We start from the raw sequence: 17,442 nt of genomic DNA, 5'->3' as shown, positions 1-17,442 counted from the left end.
CACAAAACGACGGCAGTACTACTCGATCAGCTCTCCTGCGCATAACTCTTCTGAAGGGAGTTCCTCCAGACTCAAGCCGGGCACCGCGCACCAGCGACTTCTGGACTGGAGAGACGGAGTTCTTGGGGCTGACACCGTTGGAGGATACGAGGAGTAGATATGCAGGACGATTGCAAAAAGTAGTACGATCCTAACGCTACTTTAATTATAAGTTACATCACAGATACTTCAACTTCATTTACTTCACCCTTACTTTTTACGATCACTTATGAGGTACTTTTGTGCCGTCCAAGATACAGAATGCGCCGTGATGAGTCCTGTAGTACAAGCGCTGAGTACTAAAAAAAGCCACTCAGCTAGGTTGGTTTCTGTCTTTTTGTGTTCTAATCTTCCCGGCATTGTTGGGTTGGTCAGTCCTGGTAGTTTGTGTTGAAGTAGCCTCTAAATAGTTTGATTACTTTGACCTAATCACTCCAAGAAATTATAATGAGATTTAAGAGGTCCTGTTTAAGTCGGTATGACTTACTTAAACTATACAAACTCGAATGGCTGGTGTACAGCTATTGGTGGCTTCCTAATACTAATAAAGTGCTCACTTCGTCTTTTGACGCCTACAAGTAACGTCTTCTTCTTCTCTCTACTTCTTCTCGACCTGTCATACGAGCTATAGGTTATGAGCCCAAGCCAAGCCTCAAGCGACGACTTCCCTCGCCTCATCGGCGCCGAGAACTTCGATGTCTGGAAGACCCGTGTGTGCGCAGCACTAGATGGCAAGCACCTACTCGGCTACGTGAAGCAGCCAGACCACGATGGTGTGCCTGAAGACGAGAGTGAAGACAGCGGCAACGATACGTATGATGCCAACGATGAACCGCATCCCAACGGTACCAAGAACGTCGAGATCGACTCCGACGCTGTGGACTACGATGAGAGCGACGACGAGCTCAAGCCGCCCTCGGACTCGGACGAAGACTCTGGAGCCAGCTCCGATACGTCAATCAAGAGGAAGGACCTCCCGGTCATTCGACCATTTAACCATCGCGAGGCTCGCCGTGCACGCAAACGCGCCAAGAAAGAGAAAAGCCAGCCTCTTAGCCAGCGCGAACGCCGTCGACAAGAAGCCAAGACCAAAGCCTTCTTGATGATAACGATGGACAACATGCACGAGCGGCTGGTCAAGAATCCCACCGCCTACGAGATATTCAACGACATCTGCCAGAAGTACGAGGGAGCAGCCTTTCATGGTGATCCGTACTTCACTCAACACTACTTGATGGAGATCAAGTATGAGGAAGGCTCCGAGTTACTGAGTCCTTCCTCAAGCTTGAGAACGCGATGAAATCCGCGTCAGAGGCCACCGAATCGGTGATGACTGAGGGACAGAAGTCTATCTACCTGTTCCACTCGATGCCCAAGTCGTGGAAGGACGATCTTAGCATCTGGAAGGGCCAGCGGAGGTATATCCCGTATGAAGACCTTAAGCAGAGCATTGAAGGCAAGGTTCCCAAGCTGTTATGGGCCGAGTGTGTCTGTCATGTGACCACTCTCATCAATATGACTCCTAGCTCCAAGACGGATGGACGAACCTCGTATGAGCTTTGGCACAACCGTATTCCATCCATGCAGTGCATCAAAGTATTCGGATGCAGCGGATATGTCCACATCACGGAGCAATACCGAGACAAACTCGACGCTAGAGCCCGTTTGTGTATGTATCTTGATGTGTCTGACCATAAGAAAGGCTACCGTCTGTTGGACATCGATACTCATGCAATTATCTACAGTCGTGATGTAGTCTTTAAAGAGGACGAATTTCCCTCTCTTACTGGCCTGACGTCTACTCCAGAGCCCACACAGCACACGAATAGGCAGCAATCCACCGCTACACTTGCACCTGTACCTCTGTCATCTGCAACTGCTACTACAGTAGCACCGGAGCCTGAACATGTGTCAGAACCAGTGACCACACAGTCACCCACCTCAGGCCCTGCAATGACAACAGCGCCAGGCACAGTGAACCAACGTACACTGTCCTCACTGAGGGAGGCTATTGATCGAACAGCCATACATTATTCTTTTCGAACGGAGACGGACTCTGATCCTCCGCATCATTCGACTCCTAAGCGTCTCCGCCTCTCTTCGGAAGCCATTTATAGCTCTGAGGAAGCCAATGACGTAACCCTCAACTCTGAGGAAGACATACACGAACAGGAGCAACGTCACCATTTACTGTACACATTGCTAGCTATTCGGTATGTGTCTGAGTCCACTACGTATCGGGGAGCAATGAGGTCTTCCCACGCTAACCAGTGGCATAAAGCAGCTAAATCGGAATACAAGTCCCTCATGGACAATCACACTTGGGTGTTGGTATCCCCTCCTAAAGAAAGGAAGATTTTAAGTAGCCGATGGATTTTTTTGTGAAGTGTATCGGCACTGGCGAAATCGACCGCTTTAAAGCGCGTCTTGTGATGAAAGGATTCCTTCAGGATATGGCATCGACTACAGCGAGATATTCTCTGCTGTCATCAGGATGGAGGTACTTAGACTTCTTCTTACTATTGCAGCTCTTCTCGACTTTGAAGATCACCAAATGGATGTTAAGACAGCATTCCTGAATGGCTATTTGGAAGAGGAGATCTACATGACTCAACCGGAAGGTTTCAAAATCCCGGGCAAGGAGCACCTAGTGTGTAAACTTTTTAAGAGCTTATACGGGCCGAAGCAAGCGCCCCGTGCCCGGTACCAAACCCTGACTGCCTTCCTGGAGAGTCTAGGGTTCCTGAAACTTATAAAAGATCGATGTATCGCTCGACGCACAATTGGTGACATCGCCTGTTACATTGCAGTGTACGTCGATGACATACTGATCATTGCGCCAACACCAGCACTCGTCAATGAGCTGAAATCAGCCCTGAAAAAACGATTTTCTATGTCAGATTTAGGGGAGGTGAAGTACTTACTCGATTGGTCCATTCAACATGACCGTAAAGATCGAACGATATTTATCCACCAACACAAGTACGCTACGAAGGTCATTAACCGCTTCAGCGACTACATTCCGTACCTATTGCAACACCAGCAGAACGGAGCGCCAAACTCTCCGTAAGCAGCCAGCCTAGCAGTGAGCAAGAGAAAGATGCGATTAAATCGATTTTTTTATCGCCAAGCCGTAGGCAGTATCATGTATTTTAATGGTCGGCACTCGACCCGACATGGCCTTTTACATGTGAGAGGTCAGCCAATTCCTAGCGAGTCCAGGAATGGATCACTGGAAAGCAGTCATCCATGGTCTAAGGTATCTATCCCGAACGAAAGAATACGGTCTTCTTCTGGGAGGCTCGATCGATATCTCCTCGGAAAACCTAGCCGATCGACTGATTGCCTACAGTGACTCTGACTACGCCAACTGTCTCGAAACGAGACGCTCCGTTGGAAGATACGTGACAATGCAAACAGGCAGTCCTATCTCATGGCTTTCACGAAAGCATCATACTGTAGTGCTCTCTACAACAGAGGCAGAATATATCGCCCTATGCCATTGCGTGCAAGAGTTGGTATTCCTCAAAAATTTCCTCCAAGAACTTGGCTTTGCTACAACGCAGGCTAACGATATTTACGAGGGGAATCAGAGCTGCATGAAAATCTGCTACAACCCCGAACTTCACGGACGATCAACACATACACCTACGATACTGTTTCGTACAAGAAAAAGTAGAGCGGCATGAATTCAACGTCACCTACTGCAATACGAAAGAGATGATAGCTGACCTCTTTACTTAAACTTTATAAAAGCACCAGTTCTAAGAACTAAGAACCAAGCTCAGGTTGAAATCCCTGAAAGCAGAATCCGGCTACTCAGTTTAGAAATACCCTGAAAATACAAGCGCATTAAGCGTGTCTATATTCTGCGTTCTTTTTAGAATTTTTTTCCACTGGGTTTTATTCTTTTTTGTTTGCACAAGGTTTTCCCTCGTTGAGGTTTCCCTGGTCAAGTACCCAATTATCTAGACACATGAGTTTATCAATAATAATCCATGCATAACACCAAATCTGTGAGAGACGCCAGTACATCTCAGTTGCTTTCACTATCAGCATTTGTGACACTAGACACATTCGGTTCTTAATTTGTAAATTATGTGGTTTAAGTGTGACAAATGACATCATCACTAAATACTCCACTATAGTGACATCTGGTGGAGTAGTGGCCACGTGTGCTCGAGAAGCCTCCTCCCCCTCCTCCAGCGTGGCCATGAGAACTGGCGCAAGCTGCAGTGCTGTCCGCAACTCCCGCTTCTTCTTCTCCCTCATAGAAGCGCTCTTTGCAGCTTGAAACGGCTCTGTGCCCACCGAAATAGCCTCTACCCATGCGAGGGAGCCTGCTTCGTACAGTGCCCGCCAAATCATTAAGACCCCCGATTTGGCGGGACAATTCTGACAATATCTCGGCTTCTAGCCTGAGTTGAGAGCTGCTACTTTGATATGTTCTCTCTATTAGGCTTACAGAGGTGCCACTTGTGTTAACAACTTAGATTTCTATGTATCTGACAGGGCTGGTATACAAATTCAAGGTTTGGACATCAGCGTCAAATTATTAAGACCACATCCTTTTTATGACGAAAAAACACTTTTATGAACAGACCTTACAAATTTCTATATTAAAAATTAGTACTTAGTCAGACCACCTTTCTTCTTGATCACCGCTAGACAGCGGCGAGGCATGGACTCTATCAGCTTCAGCAAGTAGTCTAGCTGAATGGAGTCCCATGCAGCCATGATTGCTGCCTCCAGATCAGCAACGTTTTGGTACTGGCGGCCATGTGCATACACCTTGGCCGCCATCGCCGACCAGACGTTCTCGATGGGGTTGCAGTCAGGCGAGCGAGCTGGCCAAGCCATGGTGTTGAGTTGCATCTCCTGCAAGAATTGCTTCGTTTCATGCGAGGCATGAATCGAAGCATTGTCTTGCTGGAATACCAAGTCAACACCATAGTTAGCGTGAGCCAAAGGGAGTAGATATTCAGATAACGTGTAAATATAGTCACCTGAATTCTGACGTCCACGCAAGATGGCCAGCTCACTCTTACCTGCTGCACTAAAAGCGCCCCACACCATGACGCTCCCTCCTCCATTTTGGCGACGCAGATAAGACTGTGCAGGCTGGCGCATGTCCCGCCAGTAATACTTGAATCCATCAGGACCATCTAGATTAAACTTCTTTTCATCTGAAAAAATAGTGTAAATCCAAGTTTCTAAAAAAATAAATATTGTTATAATACAAAATTGCAGCAAAACTTTAATATGAGAGGCTTACCTGGCTTCAGTATGTAATCTTCCGCCCACACGCTGCAGAACCCGCTGGATCGTCCTCACGGACGCCTTGATGCCGAACTTCGTCTTGAGCTCCGCAGCAAAGAACTCACCTGTCGCCGCGGCACGCACAAGCTGCCGCAGCTCTCGTTCCGTCAGTGCCGGTTGCCGCCCAGCCCTTCGCTCTCCACCCCTGTCTTCCTTCCGTCCCCGCTCCGCCTTGACTGCGTTCCGGACGGACGTACGGGACCGACCTGTCCTTCCTAGCGATCTCGTGCAGAGAGACGCCTCCGTCGTGGAAACCGACGATAAGCCAGTACTCTTGTTGGGAGAGGGTCGTGCCGTGTCCCATTAGAAAATGAAAGGCTCACAGCCTCCGTAGCGTCTAGCTACCCGCTCATTTCCGCCAACCATCTACTTATTTTGACCATCACTCTTTTAATATAGAAATTTGTAAGGTATGTTCATAAAAGTGTTTTTCCGTCATAAAAAGGATGTGGTCTTAATAATTTGACGCTGATGTCCAAACCTTGAATTTGTATACCAGCCCTGTCAGATACATAGAAATCTAAGTTGTTAACACAAGTGGCACCTCTGTAAGCCTAATAGAGAGAACATATCAAAGTAGCAGCTCTCAACTCAGGCTAGAAGCCGAGATATTGTCAGAATTGTCCCGCCAAATCGGGGGTCTTAATGATTTGGCGGGCACTGTAGCAGCGGCAGGTATAGACGGTACGTTGGGCTCCATCCATGAGTTCCTACCAGGCGTGTCGCTTATCGTCCTTCTCTCCTTGCAGAAAACTGCAGGGCAAAGTCGGATCGGCTTGCCTAAGCGATTTCCTTGGATGCGTTTCAAGGACTGAGGAAATGTCCTTTGAACGGAAAGTCTTACGTCTATAATGACATAGAACTGTCAGTTTATAAAATATGTTCAGAGGCAGTTGAAGTAGCCTCTAAACAGTTTGATTACCTTGACTTAACCCCTAAAGATATAATAATGAGATTTAGGAGGTCCTGTTTAAGTCGGTATGACTGACTTAAACTATACAAACTCTAATGGCTGGTGTACAGCTATTGGTGGCTTCCTAATACTAATAAAGTGCTTAATTCGTCTTTTGACGCCTACAAGTAACGTTTTCTTTATCTCTCTACTTCTTCTCGACCTGTCATACGAGCTATAGTGTGTTTATAATGTTTCCTCGCCTCTGATTGGTTACTTCTACGGTTCAACTACCTGTACATACAGAAAATAGACGGGAGATCACAGACAGCCCACTTATTTGTGCTGGTACCGTAAAGTTTGGTGCTGCCAAGAGTTTATGGTGCTGCAGAGACTCTCTCCAGAGAGTCTATAGCCGAAACGTAATATAATGTGAAAGTGATAGTTTCTCATTGTTGATTCGTTTGTAATTTTGGCTATGCACAGAAAGTGCATCTTCTCGTCGGTTTTTCTAACTTGACCGTCAGAAAAATACTGAAGTAACTTATAAGTTTCCCTTAAGTCGCTATTCCAACGCGCCAAAAGGCTGCTTCATTTATCGCGGCTCCACCTATTATCTCCATGTCGGACACAACGCTGAGCAACGTGTTCTGGGGCCACAGCGCCGGTGTATTGGTGCTCTCCGCCTCTGGCTTGCTCTGGCGTAGTCGTACGACCGAGAGTCAGAAGAAACTGCTGAAAGATGACATTGTGACGCTGCTGTGGACGCCTGTGGGGCCCAAGACTCACCATCTCAAGGTCTACCAGAAGGGCGGCAAGTACGTGCGTTTCACAGGCCTTAAGGCACAGGACGTGGCGCAACTGAAGAGCCACGTGGAGATCCACTTTGACCGCGAGTTGGAGCAGGAGAAGGTGGCCGCAGGAGGTGGCAACTGGGGCGACATGAAGTTCGAGGGCCCCAACCTCAATTTCCGCACAGCCAACGCCAGTGTCATGGAATTGCCACTAGAACAGATTTCTCAGTGCGCTTTGCCCGGTAAGAACGAGGTGGAGCTGCAGTTTCACGAGGACGACACAGTGGCAGGGGATGAGGAGACACTCGTCGAGATGAGACTGTACCTGCCTCCTGGTGACGGGGAGGAGGAGGTTGTCACAGCCGAGGAGTTCCGTCAGGAGGTGCTGGAGAAGGCTAACATCCGCAGTGTCATGGGGAAGAGTATCGTGGATCTGGACGAGACGATCGGCACTTTCCTCACCCCTCGTGGTCGCTATGGCGTCGAGATCTATGGCTCGTTCCTGCGTATGCACGGTAAGACGTTCGACTACAAGATCATGTACTCCAACATCAATCGCTGCTTCCTACTGGAACTGCCCAATGGCATCAACACGGCCTTCGTCATCAGCCTTGAAGAGCCCATTCGACAGGGTAAACAGGGTTATCCTCATTTGGTGCTGCAACTGAGCAAGAACGACGTGCACATTGACGTCAACATGTCGTCTGAGGAGATCAAAAAGTACAATGGCAACATCCACGAACGGATGTCCGGCGCGTTGCCTCAGATTGTCGCGACTTTGTTCAAGTTCATCATCGGCAAGAAGGTCTACACCTCGGGCAAATTTAAGACCCACAGTGGCGAACGTGCTGTCAAATGTGCCGTCAAAGCTCAGAGTGGCGTGTTGTTCCCATTGGAGAAGTCGTTCATGTTCATCCACAAACCCACGACCTTTATTCGCTACGAGGAGATTGACTACATCGAGTTTCAGAGGTATGCAGGGCAGAGCGGATCCTCGGCGAGTCGAAACTTCGACCTGCTCGTAAGCTGCAAGTCTGTGGGCGGAGAGGCAGCGCGCGAATACATTTTCTCTGCCATCGACCGACGCGAATTCCCAGAGTTGAGTCAGTTCCTGACGTCCAAGAAGCTGCGCATCCGCAACCTGAAGGAGAGTCATGCTGCTAGTGCCCAGTCGGGCTCGAAGAAACGCGACTTCAACGAGTATTTAGAGGAGTTGGGGCCCGAGGAAGGAGAGATCGAAGACGACGAGGACGAAGAAGACTCGGACTTTGGCCCTGGCGACGCCTCTGGCAGCGAATCCAGCGACTTTAGTGACGAGGAGCTCAGTGGCAAGGACTCGGACGTGGAGGACGAGGAGGGCGAGAAGGCTTCTAAGAAGGACAAGAAGAAGAAGAAGAAGAAGAAATCGCACAAGAAACACAAGTCCATTGATGAAGAGTAAATGCCGGGAGAGCTGGAAGACCAAACCAGGTCACATCGCAATACATACGGGGTGTAGCCATGTCGTGTCACATCCTCTTTGTTTTTGTATCAAAGTTGGCAGGGTTTACCAGACGGCCAGTCTCCAGCAGCAAATGATTTTTGATAATATTATGGAGGCGGTCAGAGTGCGCCGACGGCCGCGGCGGCAGGTTGGACTCGAGGCTCCAGCCAAGGCACATCTGGCGCAGCAAATTGCCAACGTCGTGACTCTCTCGTTGCAGCAGAATGGGCGTGAAAGTGGCAGTGGGAGGCTGTCAGGTCCTCTCGCGGGGACGCAAGGCCGGTTGGCGTCGACTTTGCGGCTGGCGGAGAAGAACGTAGCCGACATGACAGCGTATCTACGTCAACGGAAAGCGAAAACTGCAGCGATTGTAGCGACAAGTCGCGAAGAAGTGACGTTTTGCTGTGAGGACGAAGAGCAGAATGTGTGTGTCATCTGCTTGGAAGGCAATTTGGAAGAAGAGAGGGTGGAAGCCCTGCCTTGTGGCCACGTTTTTCATGCTGAATGTATCGCGCAGTGGCTACTGTACCAACGAGTGTGTCCTGTGGACCGACGGTCAGTGGATGAAGGCGATGTTGTCATCCACAGGTGACGCATGTGACAAATAAAAAATGAAAAAAATAATTTCTTTGAGAGCTCTGCCAAAGAGGCGTCCTCAGGATTATAAGACGCTCAAAGCTGAATGAGGAAAATGTTTGGCTTGCCACGGAAGACGGCCTCATTCCCTTTGCTCCTGTTCAACACAAAGCCTGAAGTATTCCCCACGGTCCTGAAATCTGGCGTTTGCGAGACCGGTGACGCTCTCCTCGGTGGTAACTGTGCCCTCATGGCCTGTCATGCGCGTGACGACGTATCCGGGGCGCAGTGCCAGTGTGACGATCTTGTCGTCCATAAAGGCGACCCAGAGACTCTTGCTGAGCATGTTAAGCGTACCTGCCAGTTATGCTGTGACCCACTGTAGCTGTGCAGTTCTTGGCACCGCCAACTTCAACGTCGACAGGTCACACAGCCTTGGTAATGGTAACGTCTGCGATTCTGCCTCCACAGCCCATGCCTGCGTTATTAGTCAGTGAGCGCCTCGGCCGCTTTGGCGATAGAAGATTCATCGCTGATGTCCAGTGGTATGATCTTCTACACCGCCAAGTCCTTCAACTGAAGTGCAAAGCACTAAGATACATGAATTATACAAGTGTCAGCCAAATTAATCATGACGCCTTCGGCGTCGCGTGCGGCGGCGATAACCTTCCAGCCGCTGTCCACATAGTGGCGCGTGAAGGCGAGGCCGAAGCCGCGGTTGCTGCCGGTGATATTAATAAGAACTGTCTTGGTGACGCTCATGCCATGAGTCGTGGGCCCCTTAAATTAAACGGCTGGTCTTCACCAAAGAGTAATACGACGTAGTACATTTTTCATTGTGAAGTGGCTTTACAAGAAGATGTTCGTTTTGCAAAACTCGAGTGGCATGCAAATAAAAGTTTAATAGGTATTGCTTGCGCTTACATTAACTACACTACGAGCACCACCGGCAAAAAAGGCAAAAAAAAAAAAGAAACAGCTTGAGAGAAGGAGCACTCCGCCACTGAATATAATGCCTGTCCAAGTGGTCGGCCACCATTATATCGTGTGCAGGGTGTCCTTCTCCACTCGACCAGCTCGAGACAATAGCCATATCTATAAATCCTCCACTGTGAAGGGTGAGTCTCTCACCTTCACGTCGATAGTTTGCTCTTCTTGTTATCTGCTGTCAGCGCTGCCTCCTGCTGCGAGTTCTCCAATCGACGTTTCCGTTCGTTAGCCAAGTGTGAAGATTCTTCACCAGCAACTGCAGCCAGCGCACTCAATTGCATCGCCGAGCCATTAGAAGGAAGACCGGTCGACTCGGACGACGCCACGAGCGACAAGATATCTTCAATTGAAGAATTACGCGGGAACCCAGACTTGAATCCGCCCAGCGAGCTCAGTTTGTCGTACGAGGCGCTGGACGATAGGGTGCTCAGGTTCGAGAAGGACGGAAAGCTACTGAGGTCGCCAGAGCCAAAGCGAGACAGCATGTCGGAGCTCGGAACACGCGCCATTTTATCGCTCGACGGGACTCTGGGGATACGCTGCTCTCCTCCTCCCATGGTATGAAGTTTATCCATCGACGGAATGCGCGGAAGTTTGTCAAGTGAGGGCACACGCGGCATTTTGTCCATCGACGGCACACGCGGAAAAATGCCTGACGAGCTCCGCGGCATCTTGTTCAGAGGCTTGGGGATCTGAATCTGGTTCCCTGAGCCTGACGACGCATTGTGACTGGGGCTAAGACGCTTGGAGGCTCCAGTGCTAGCGGAGCAAGTCGTCACGCTCGTCGAAGTGGACACGGCACTGTGTTCGTCGCTACCGCTAGTGTCACAACTCTGAGCATTGACGACGGCATCTCGCTGCTGTTCCTCCTTAATCCCAATCTCACCGAGTCTCCTCCGGACGCCTCCCGACGTGGCGTTGTCCTTGTCCTGTTGCTTGTTGGGGGTTGCTGCGTTTTCCATGGAGTTTTGAGGGTTCTGCGCTGCCGAAGAAGCAGCACGAGGACTGTTGGGTCCATGATCCTGCAGCAAATTCGACAGCTGCTCGAGCGACTGAATACGGGGGAAATAGGCGTTCAGACCCTCGCCAATAGACAGCGGCTTGGGCAAGTTGGCATGTTGTGCGTCGAATCCAGAGCTGGTCATCGTGTTGAGCGTCTCCGTCGACGCGTACGAGGCGTTGGGGTTCATCCCATTGAAGCCTGATGACGTCGAATGCTGGAAGTTCTCGATACTGGCCACACGAGGGAAGAGACACGAAAAACTGTCAATAGATGACACGCGAGGAAACGCGTCGCTCGAGTTGCCGTCCATGGGAGCGCTATTGCTGGAAAGCTTGTTATCCTGCATCCCGTTGGGGGCGTGCTGACCTGGACCCTGCGTCTGAGATCCAGCAATGCCTAGCATCGACACGTTGTTGTGGTCGCCATTAAATACATGAGAAGAGACGTTAGTGTTCTGTTGGGGAGGGTGTAGAGGTGGCTGGACGGGCATCGCTCCTGGTCGCCCTGAAGCTCCGTAGCCAGCGGGAGGCTGCTGTGCGGGCACTGGGCGAGGCGCCTGCTTGGTCATTGGCTGCATGGATGCAGCGGGATAACCCTGTTGGTGGTGGTGTTGCTGTTGCTGTTGCTGTTGCTGTTGCTGTTGCTGTTGCTGTTGCTGTTGGTGTTGCTGCGGCTGTGGCTGCGGAGTTCTCATGGCCGCTGGGTTTCCTGCAGCTGCTGCTGCGTAGCCAATGGATCTGGCCGTCGCAAAGCGATTCTTGTCCCTAGAGAGCTCCGACTCGAGTCGTTTCTCGCGTCGTCGCTGGTTGTACTGCTCTCTCTCCAAGTAGGTTTTCTCCAGCTCTGCCAGGTCCTTACGGATATTCTCCATGTCCTCCTTGGATACTTCGTCCTCACGTCGTCGGAAAATGATCTTCCCAATACACTGGTCGCCTGTGTATTTCTTAGAGATGCGCATTGGGTCGCAATTGAGCAGTTTGGATAAAAAAGTTCGCAGTGTCGTGCCCTCGGCTAAAGGTAAATTGCCTTTCTTGAACTCCTCGATCAGACGGTCGCAGTAGGCGCTCTCCTCGGCCGTCCACTTGCCCTTGCGCATTGCGGTGGGCGGATTACTGGCTGGTGGCGTGTTACCGTCTGCGCTGGATGTGGGAGTTCCTCCAGCCGCTGCTGCGTTATGCGTGGTGCCGTCCAGCACGTGCGCTTTACTGTCCAAAGGGTAGCCACCATTGTCTTGGGAGACACTCGCTTGCATCTGCGCCGCGTACTGCTGAGTCATGAGGCGACGTGGCGCCTGGATGGGTGTCCAGCATGTAGGACAGACCTTGTCCTTAGTGAGCGCGCGTTCGATGCAGCCAGCGTGGAATTGGTGGTGACACGGCTCGAGAAGCACGTCCACGTTGGGATTGTAGCACATTAGACACGATCCAGGAGGTGGAGGCGGCATGAAGGCGCCTGAGGGACCGTCCGGACGGCCAGAGGGGGCGGATATGCCGTTAGCTCCTGAATTGTAGGGCATTCCGCTGCTCTGCGGGGGCAGGTACGAGCTCATGGTGTTGGGGTCGGGTCTTGGAATGTGCAGCGCTTCTCCCGTTCCCATTGGATGACGTATGGATTCACTGGGGAGAGAGGGGGTGGACGTTAGTATGGAGTCTACTGCGGGTGGACCAAAGCGCGTATGCTGCGCCTTCCTTCGAGCCTGCCGACGAGCGAGCTTACCTTGACCCTTGCCGATACTTCCAGAGAGAAAATAACGGGAAGAGTCGAGCAGTTCCCGCCGTCGCTAGTTAAATTTAGCGCGCGAGACAGTGAATTACTAATTCATAGGCTCGGCGACATGTTAATCGGAGGTTTTACTGTCCAATTTCATGTCTTGGCAAATTCACACTGATTCGTGTTCTTCTTTTTGAAGCGCAGAGACAGGGCGTTTCTGCCTCGGTACAGACTGATGACAGCTCTCCCGCGTCACTCATTTTCAAGCCAAAGTTAGTTTGGCTGCAAAAACTGCTGCAAAACTTCAGTTGGCTTTGCTGCACACACGGATGCGTTTGAGCTGCTTCATTTCTATACAAGTATGCCGACTCTTAATAACTCGCTTGCGCTGCAGTGCAGCAGCATGTTGCTTCCTCGTGGCCAACTCAGAAATTCGTTGATGATCCTGTGTGTTGTGGAGGTCGGTCGCACACCGAACAGCTCTGAACTAGACGAGAGTCTCTATCAGCAGAGCAATTGTATCGGATCCCCAGGGAGTCGCTGTCAGCTTTTAGACTTCAGGTTGAACTACAGCGCGCAAAGCGGCCAAAGCCTTGGCGTTCATGCGCAGCAGCAGACACCCTCAACATGACAGGGGCTTTAATGCTGACTCCGAGTCGTGGAAACTATTGACTACCTGAGAGTCAAAAGAATGCAAAGAAAAAATAATTGCTACTCGTACTTTTAAAATTAAAATAAAAGCTTTGCTCACTATATATTTTGCGTTGGACCGGCAACTCACTTGACGATGGTCGAGCCTAGGGAAATATGTGATGTGCGTGTTTTGACTTAAGCAAACACAACAGAAGCGCCCTAACTTGTTGATTGGAGTGGTAATCCTACATTCATATCTAACAAAGTCAGCACTGAACGAAAGAGATCGGCTAACCTTTTTGTGTTAAGCTCTGTAAAAAAACTTTGAGTTTGAAGTGTTAACTAACTGGTCCAGTCAGCGCAAGCAAGCTCTTACTAATAAGAATTTATCAGATACCGTCTGTACCATACAAATTACGTTTTCAACTATAAAAAATGGGGTGAATTATGCTGTTTGATTCAATGTAAATTTCTTTTACATGTAATGGGAGCAGAGTACATGTAGTGGGTCTCACCTAGATTCAACCACGAAGAAAGGGACTAATGCGCCTTCTTTGTACCCTAAACCTTGCTAATAAAACTACGCTTCTGCTGAGCAAATTAAAATAAATGGCTGGTCCCCGCCACCTAAACTGGGGTACGGAAATGTTGCGCTCGTCTCCATAAAAACATTTCGCACCTAGATTCCTGCTGCCAATGAAAGCCTTTTAATGGCTGCAGAGATCTTTCATTGAAAGCATTCGATTAGGTGTACAGTCACCGAGCAGCGAGCAATCTCACTAATCGCCCCTGAATTGTTCGTCACAAGTAATAGCGTTATTAGATTATTAGTAGTTCGATAAGCATCAGCTTCAAGGACCGAGGGTCACTGCTGTGCCATTCAAATACATGTATGTCGATGCTCGTAATAATTGCGTTACTGTAGCTATACCGCCGCGCAGTCTGTGACGTGCTGCTCCCTGGGACCAGCAGGTGCGCCATGTTGACCAGCCTTCCAGTGAAGGAAGGCAACTACATATGCTTGACGTTGAAGTAGGATTAGACAGCTAGCACTACGAGCGCCTAGGACAGCAGGACTAGTTAGCAGAGCGAGTAGCAAAGCTGTAAGCATCTAATTCGAACTCAGTTGTGGATTTACCACCAAGAACACAAATCGACGGTCAACCACGTGACAGTTTGATATATCAAATCGTAGCATGACCTACGACAATACTACAACTCAAAGATGGCTGAAGATATTACATTTGCAAAGACGAAGGCAAATGGCACCACCGCGAAGAAGAAAGTACCGGTGTTCAGACAAGGAACCTGCAAGCAATGGTTGCAGTGGATCCTGCGTCTACAAGAGTACTCAGCGTTCATGCAGTACAGCTACGAGCAAGAAGACCAGCTAGCGTTCGTTGAGGACATACAACTACTACTCTTCGACGAGGACCTACATTTCTTCAACGACTTTGTTCGCGAAGAGGTCCAGCTGCGACCGGACGTCGCTGTCGCTGGCCTGCGGCTGTGGTGAAGTGCTTTCTCAGAAATAAGAGAATGGTCCTGACGCGGGGTCACTATCCCGAATCAGTGACAATTTCAAGTGATTATAGGGGATTTGGGTTGTTTGGCACGGGTGCAAGTTGCCTGTGGTGGATTAGCCATGGCGAGCAGCACCCCGTATGGAATGACGATGGATCTGATATGAGCGATGTACGAGAAGGCAAGATCCACCAAGACTTACCTCGGATCCACCCTTACCTGGATTCACTAAGATGGATATGGGATATACTATACAAGAGTGGATCGAGTGTGGATCCTATGAAGGAAGGATGGTCGGTGCCCTCTGACGGTGGATCTAGTAGCCACGGCTAATGAAGAGTCAAGATCCACCGCGAGGTACCCCGGATCCCATACTTCCGAGTTCGTATCCAAGGAGGGAGGATCCCGCCTGGAGGGACCTGGATCCAGGGTATAGGGATGAAGGATACAGTGGATCTCGAACTTCCGTGGGACAACGGAGATCACAGATGGTTGCGAGATGATGTTGGATGATTGGAGAGCTCGGATCCACGGCGAGTGTACCATTACAGTGAGGTGGATCCAAGCGACCTGGATCCGGATGAGTGTACCCATAATAGGGTGACCATGATGATTACGTCATATATCCGGTGGATCTGAAGATAACACAGCTGGGATGATGGGTCAAGGGAAGAAGGGACATGCAGCCGAGCCTGGTAAGGGATTTAGCAGATGAAAGACATAGAAGGTAGAAACCCAGGCAGGTATAGGCTTAAATATCAATACAGAACTCAATTTGCACAGTATCACGCAAGTGCCTTCCTGCCCTCAAGAACCGGAACTACATTTGGCCGTACGAGCTCCGAGAAGGTTGGGAATTGCGAATCTAGTGTTGGTAGTGATAACTGGATAATACATTGGCCAGATCCTACAACCTAGTGAGCTTTTCCCTTACTCGTGCAGATCCGACAGGTTAACCGAATTTACTACTTGGTCGGTTATACCCTAGAGGCTCTCAACTTTCAAGATCCCGTCACAGGAGGCGGCAAGTACGACTTAAAGGACAACACAAAGGCAAGGGAACACACCCGCAAGGCAACCCTACGGCCAGATCCACGATCTAGGCCCCGGATCCATAAGCTCGAATATTCGCTTAGGATACGGAACCATCCACGGACGCAGAGTGAAGATTTTCCACTGCTGCTCCACCCCATCCCCACGTCTCGCCAAGACACTCAAGCTTCACCACTTGAACTCTTCGGAAGTTACCGAGAGAGCAGATCCCGCCCTACCGACGGGTACACAAGGTGAGGAAAGTTCAGCAGAACACGGATCATCGGGGGACCCCCTCCGTTAGTCGGTGTCTGGGCGCAGTTGGTAAGTTGGATCTGGCAATCTCGCAGATTTTGCTGATCCCGCTACACCACAATGGTGCGCGTGCCCGGATCTTTTGGTGACTCGGGATTTCACCGTGAGTCCCAAGAAGATGCTCAAGTGAAGATTGAGCCAGGGGAAGAGGCGTCGTCGGAGGTCGGATCGACGAGGACGCTGCTGAATGAAACAAGATCCGCGGATCGATGGAGTTTTGGGAGGAACTCTGTCGACGGAAGAGAGGTGGATCCGGATCCGGATCTAGAAGAGAAACCTCTCTATCCTCCCCAGGTCCCCTCGGGGACCCCTGCGGATCTTGACGCAAGTCAAGATCCGCTAACAAAACAAGGGAAAGTGAAGGCGAAACGGTATGCATTTGCAGATTCACCGGTTAAGCCAACACCGTACCTAAACCCAAGCCCGCTAGTCGAAGAAACAAGAAAGAAGACGAAAACGAGTAAGACTACGCGGAAGAAGATGCAAGCTCCAGAGTCGGAAGAAGACCAAGCTGGATCCAGGTCAAGCTGGTCCGACAAGGATCTCGAGTTTGTGTATCGCCACCAAGCTTTACGCGACTTCCTGCATCAAGATCCTGTCATGCAGATCCTGAATCCACGACAGATCGAAGATCCAAGGGAACCGGTGAGAGCACCAACGAAAACGGCGAACAAGTTGGTGGCAGTCAAAGATCTATTACGTTTGCTTACGGAGTCAGGCATCGTAGCTGGTGTGTTCGAAGCAGAGGATATCTTCGAGCTAGACCTGGATCTCATAGTATCCGCGACGCGGGACCTCTTTGCCAGAGTTAAGTCCATCACCGGAGAAAGGTCGCGCACTATGGATCCAGTGTCGTCGCCGAGGATCAGCCAAGCTGCGTCCTCAAACTACGAATCCGCCGCTGAGGATGAGTCAGACACGTCGTCTGAACCACGACGCATGACTTTAGGACCCTCCGGGGCATCCATGCTGGAAGCGCGGGCGAGGATCCGAGGACAGGACGGATCCGTTCGCGAGGCTACATGGGGAGGTGGATAGCGATTCGGGGCTTGTCTGCTTCTCAAATCACCGATATGACAACTTTCATCAATCTACCAGGGGCGTCGGTAAAAAGATGACTCTGGAGCGTCGG

General features: G+C 50.2%; 5 protein-coding genes across 5 annotated transcripts; 3 read left to right on the top strand and 2 right to left on the bottom strand.

Annotated features, from left to right (window-relative positions):
* Positions 1-6,871: 6,871 nt before the first annotated feature.
* Positions 6,872-8,485, top strand: PITG_14260 (FACT complex subunit SSRP1, putative; the record flags this gene model as incomplete). Its single annotated transcript, XM_002899302.1, has 1 exon — positions 6,872-8,485. The coding sequence occupies one exon, from the start codon at positions 6,872-6,874 to the stop codon at positions 8,483-8,485; it is 1,614 nt and encodes a 537-aa protein (XP_002899348.1).
* Positions 8,486-8,636: 151 nt separating this feature from the next.
* PITG_14259 (uncharacterized protein) lies at positions 8,637-9,119 on the top strand (the record flags this gene model as incomplete). The annotated part of the gene is made up of 2 exons (XM_002899301.1): positions 8,637-8,860; positions 8,909-9,119. The coding sequence occupies 2 exons, from the start codon at positions 8,637-8,639 to the stop codon at positions 9,117-9,119; spliced, it is 435 nt and encodes a 144-aa protein (XP_002899347.1).
* Positions 9,120-9,245: 126 nt separating this feature from the next.
* PITG_14258 (uncharacterized protein) lies at positions 9,246-9,865 on the bottom strand (the record flags this gene model as incomplete). Its single annotated transcript, XM_002899300.1, has 3 exons — positions 9,246-9,441; positions 9,533-9,581; positions 9,715-9,865. 3 exons carry the CDS (start codon positions 9,863-9,865, stop codon positions 9,246-9,248), a joined length of 396 nt encoding a protein of 131 aa, XP_002899346.1.
* A 131-nt stretch (positions 9,866-9,996) lies between these two features.
* Positions 9,997-12,693, bottom strand: PITG_14257 (uncharacterized protein; the record flags this gene model as incomplete). The annotated part of the gene is made up of 1 exon (XM_002899299.1): positions 9,997-12,693. One exon carries the CDS (start codon positions 12,691-12,693, stop codon positions 10,237-10,239), a length of 2,457 nt encoding a protein of 818 aa, XP_002899345.1.
* Positions 12,694-13,171: 478 nt separating this feature from the next.
* Positions 13,172-13,537, top strand: PITG_14256 (uncharacterized protein; the record flags this gene model as incomplete). The annotated part of the gene is made up of 1 exon (XM_002899298.1): positions 13,172-13,537. The coding sequence occupies one exon, from the start codon at positions 13,210-13,212 to the stop codon at positions 13,435-13,437; it is 228 nt and encodes a 75-aa protein (XP_002899344.1).
* Between the last annotated feature and the right edge of the window lie 3,905 nt (positions 13,538-17,442).

The sequence above is a fragment of the Phytophthora infestans genome, genomic scaffold (assembly GCF_000142945.1).
Source record: "Phytophthora infestans T30-4 supercont1.32 genomic scaffold, whole genome shotgun sequence".
In the NCBI taxonomy this organism is placed as follows: domain Eukaryota; phylum Oomycota; class Peronosporomycetes; order Peronosporales; family Peronosporaceae; genus Phytophthora; species Phytophthora infestans.
Note: the sequence above shows the minus strand (reverse complement) of the source record. Positions and strands in the feature narration are given on the sequence as shown.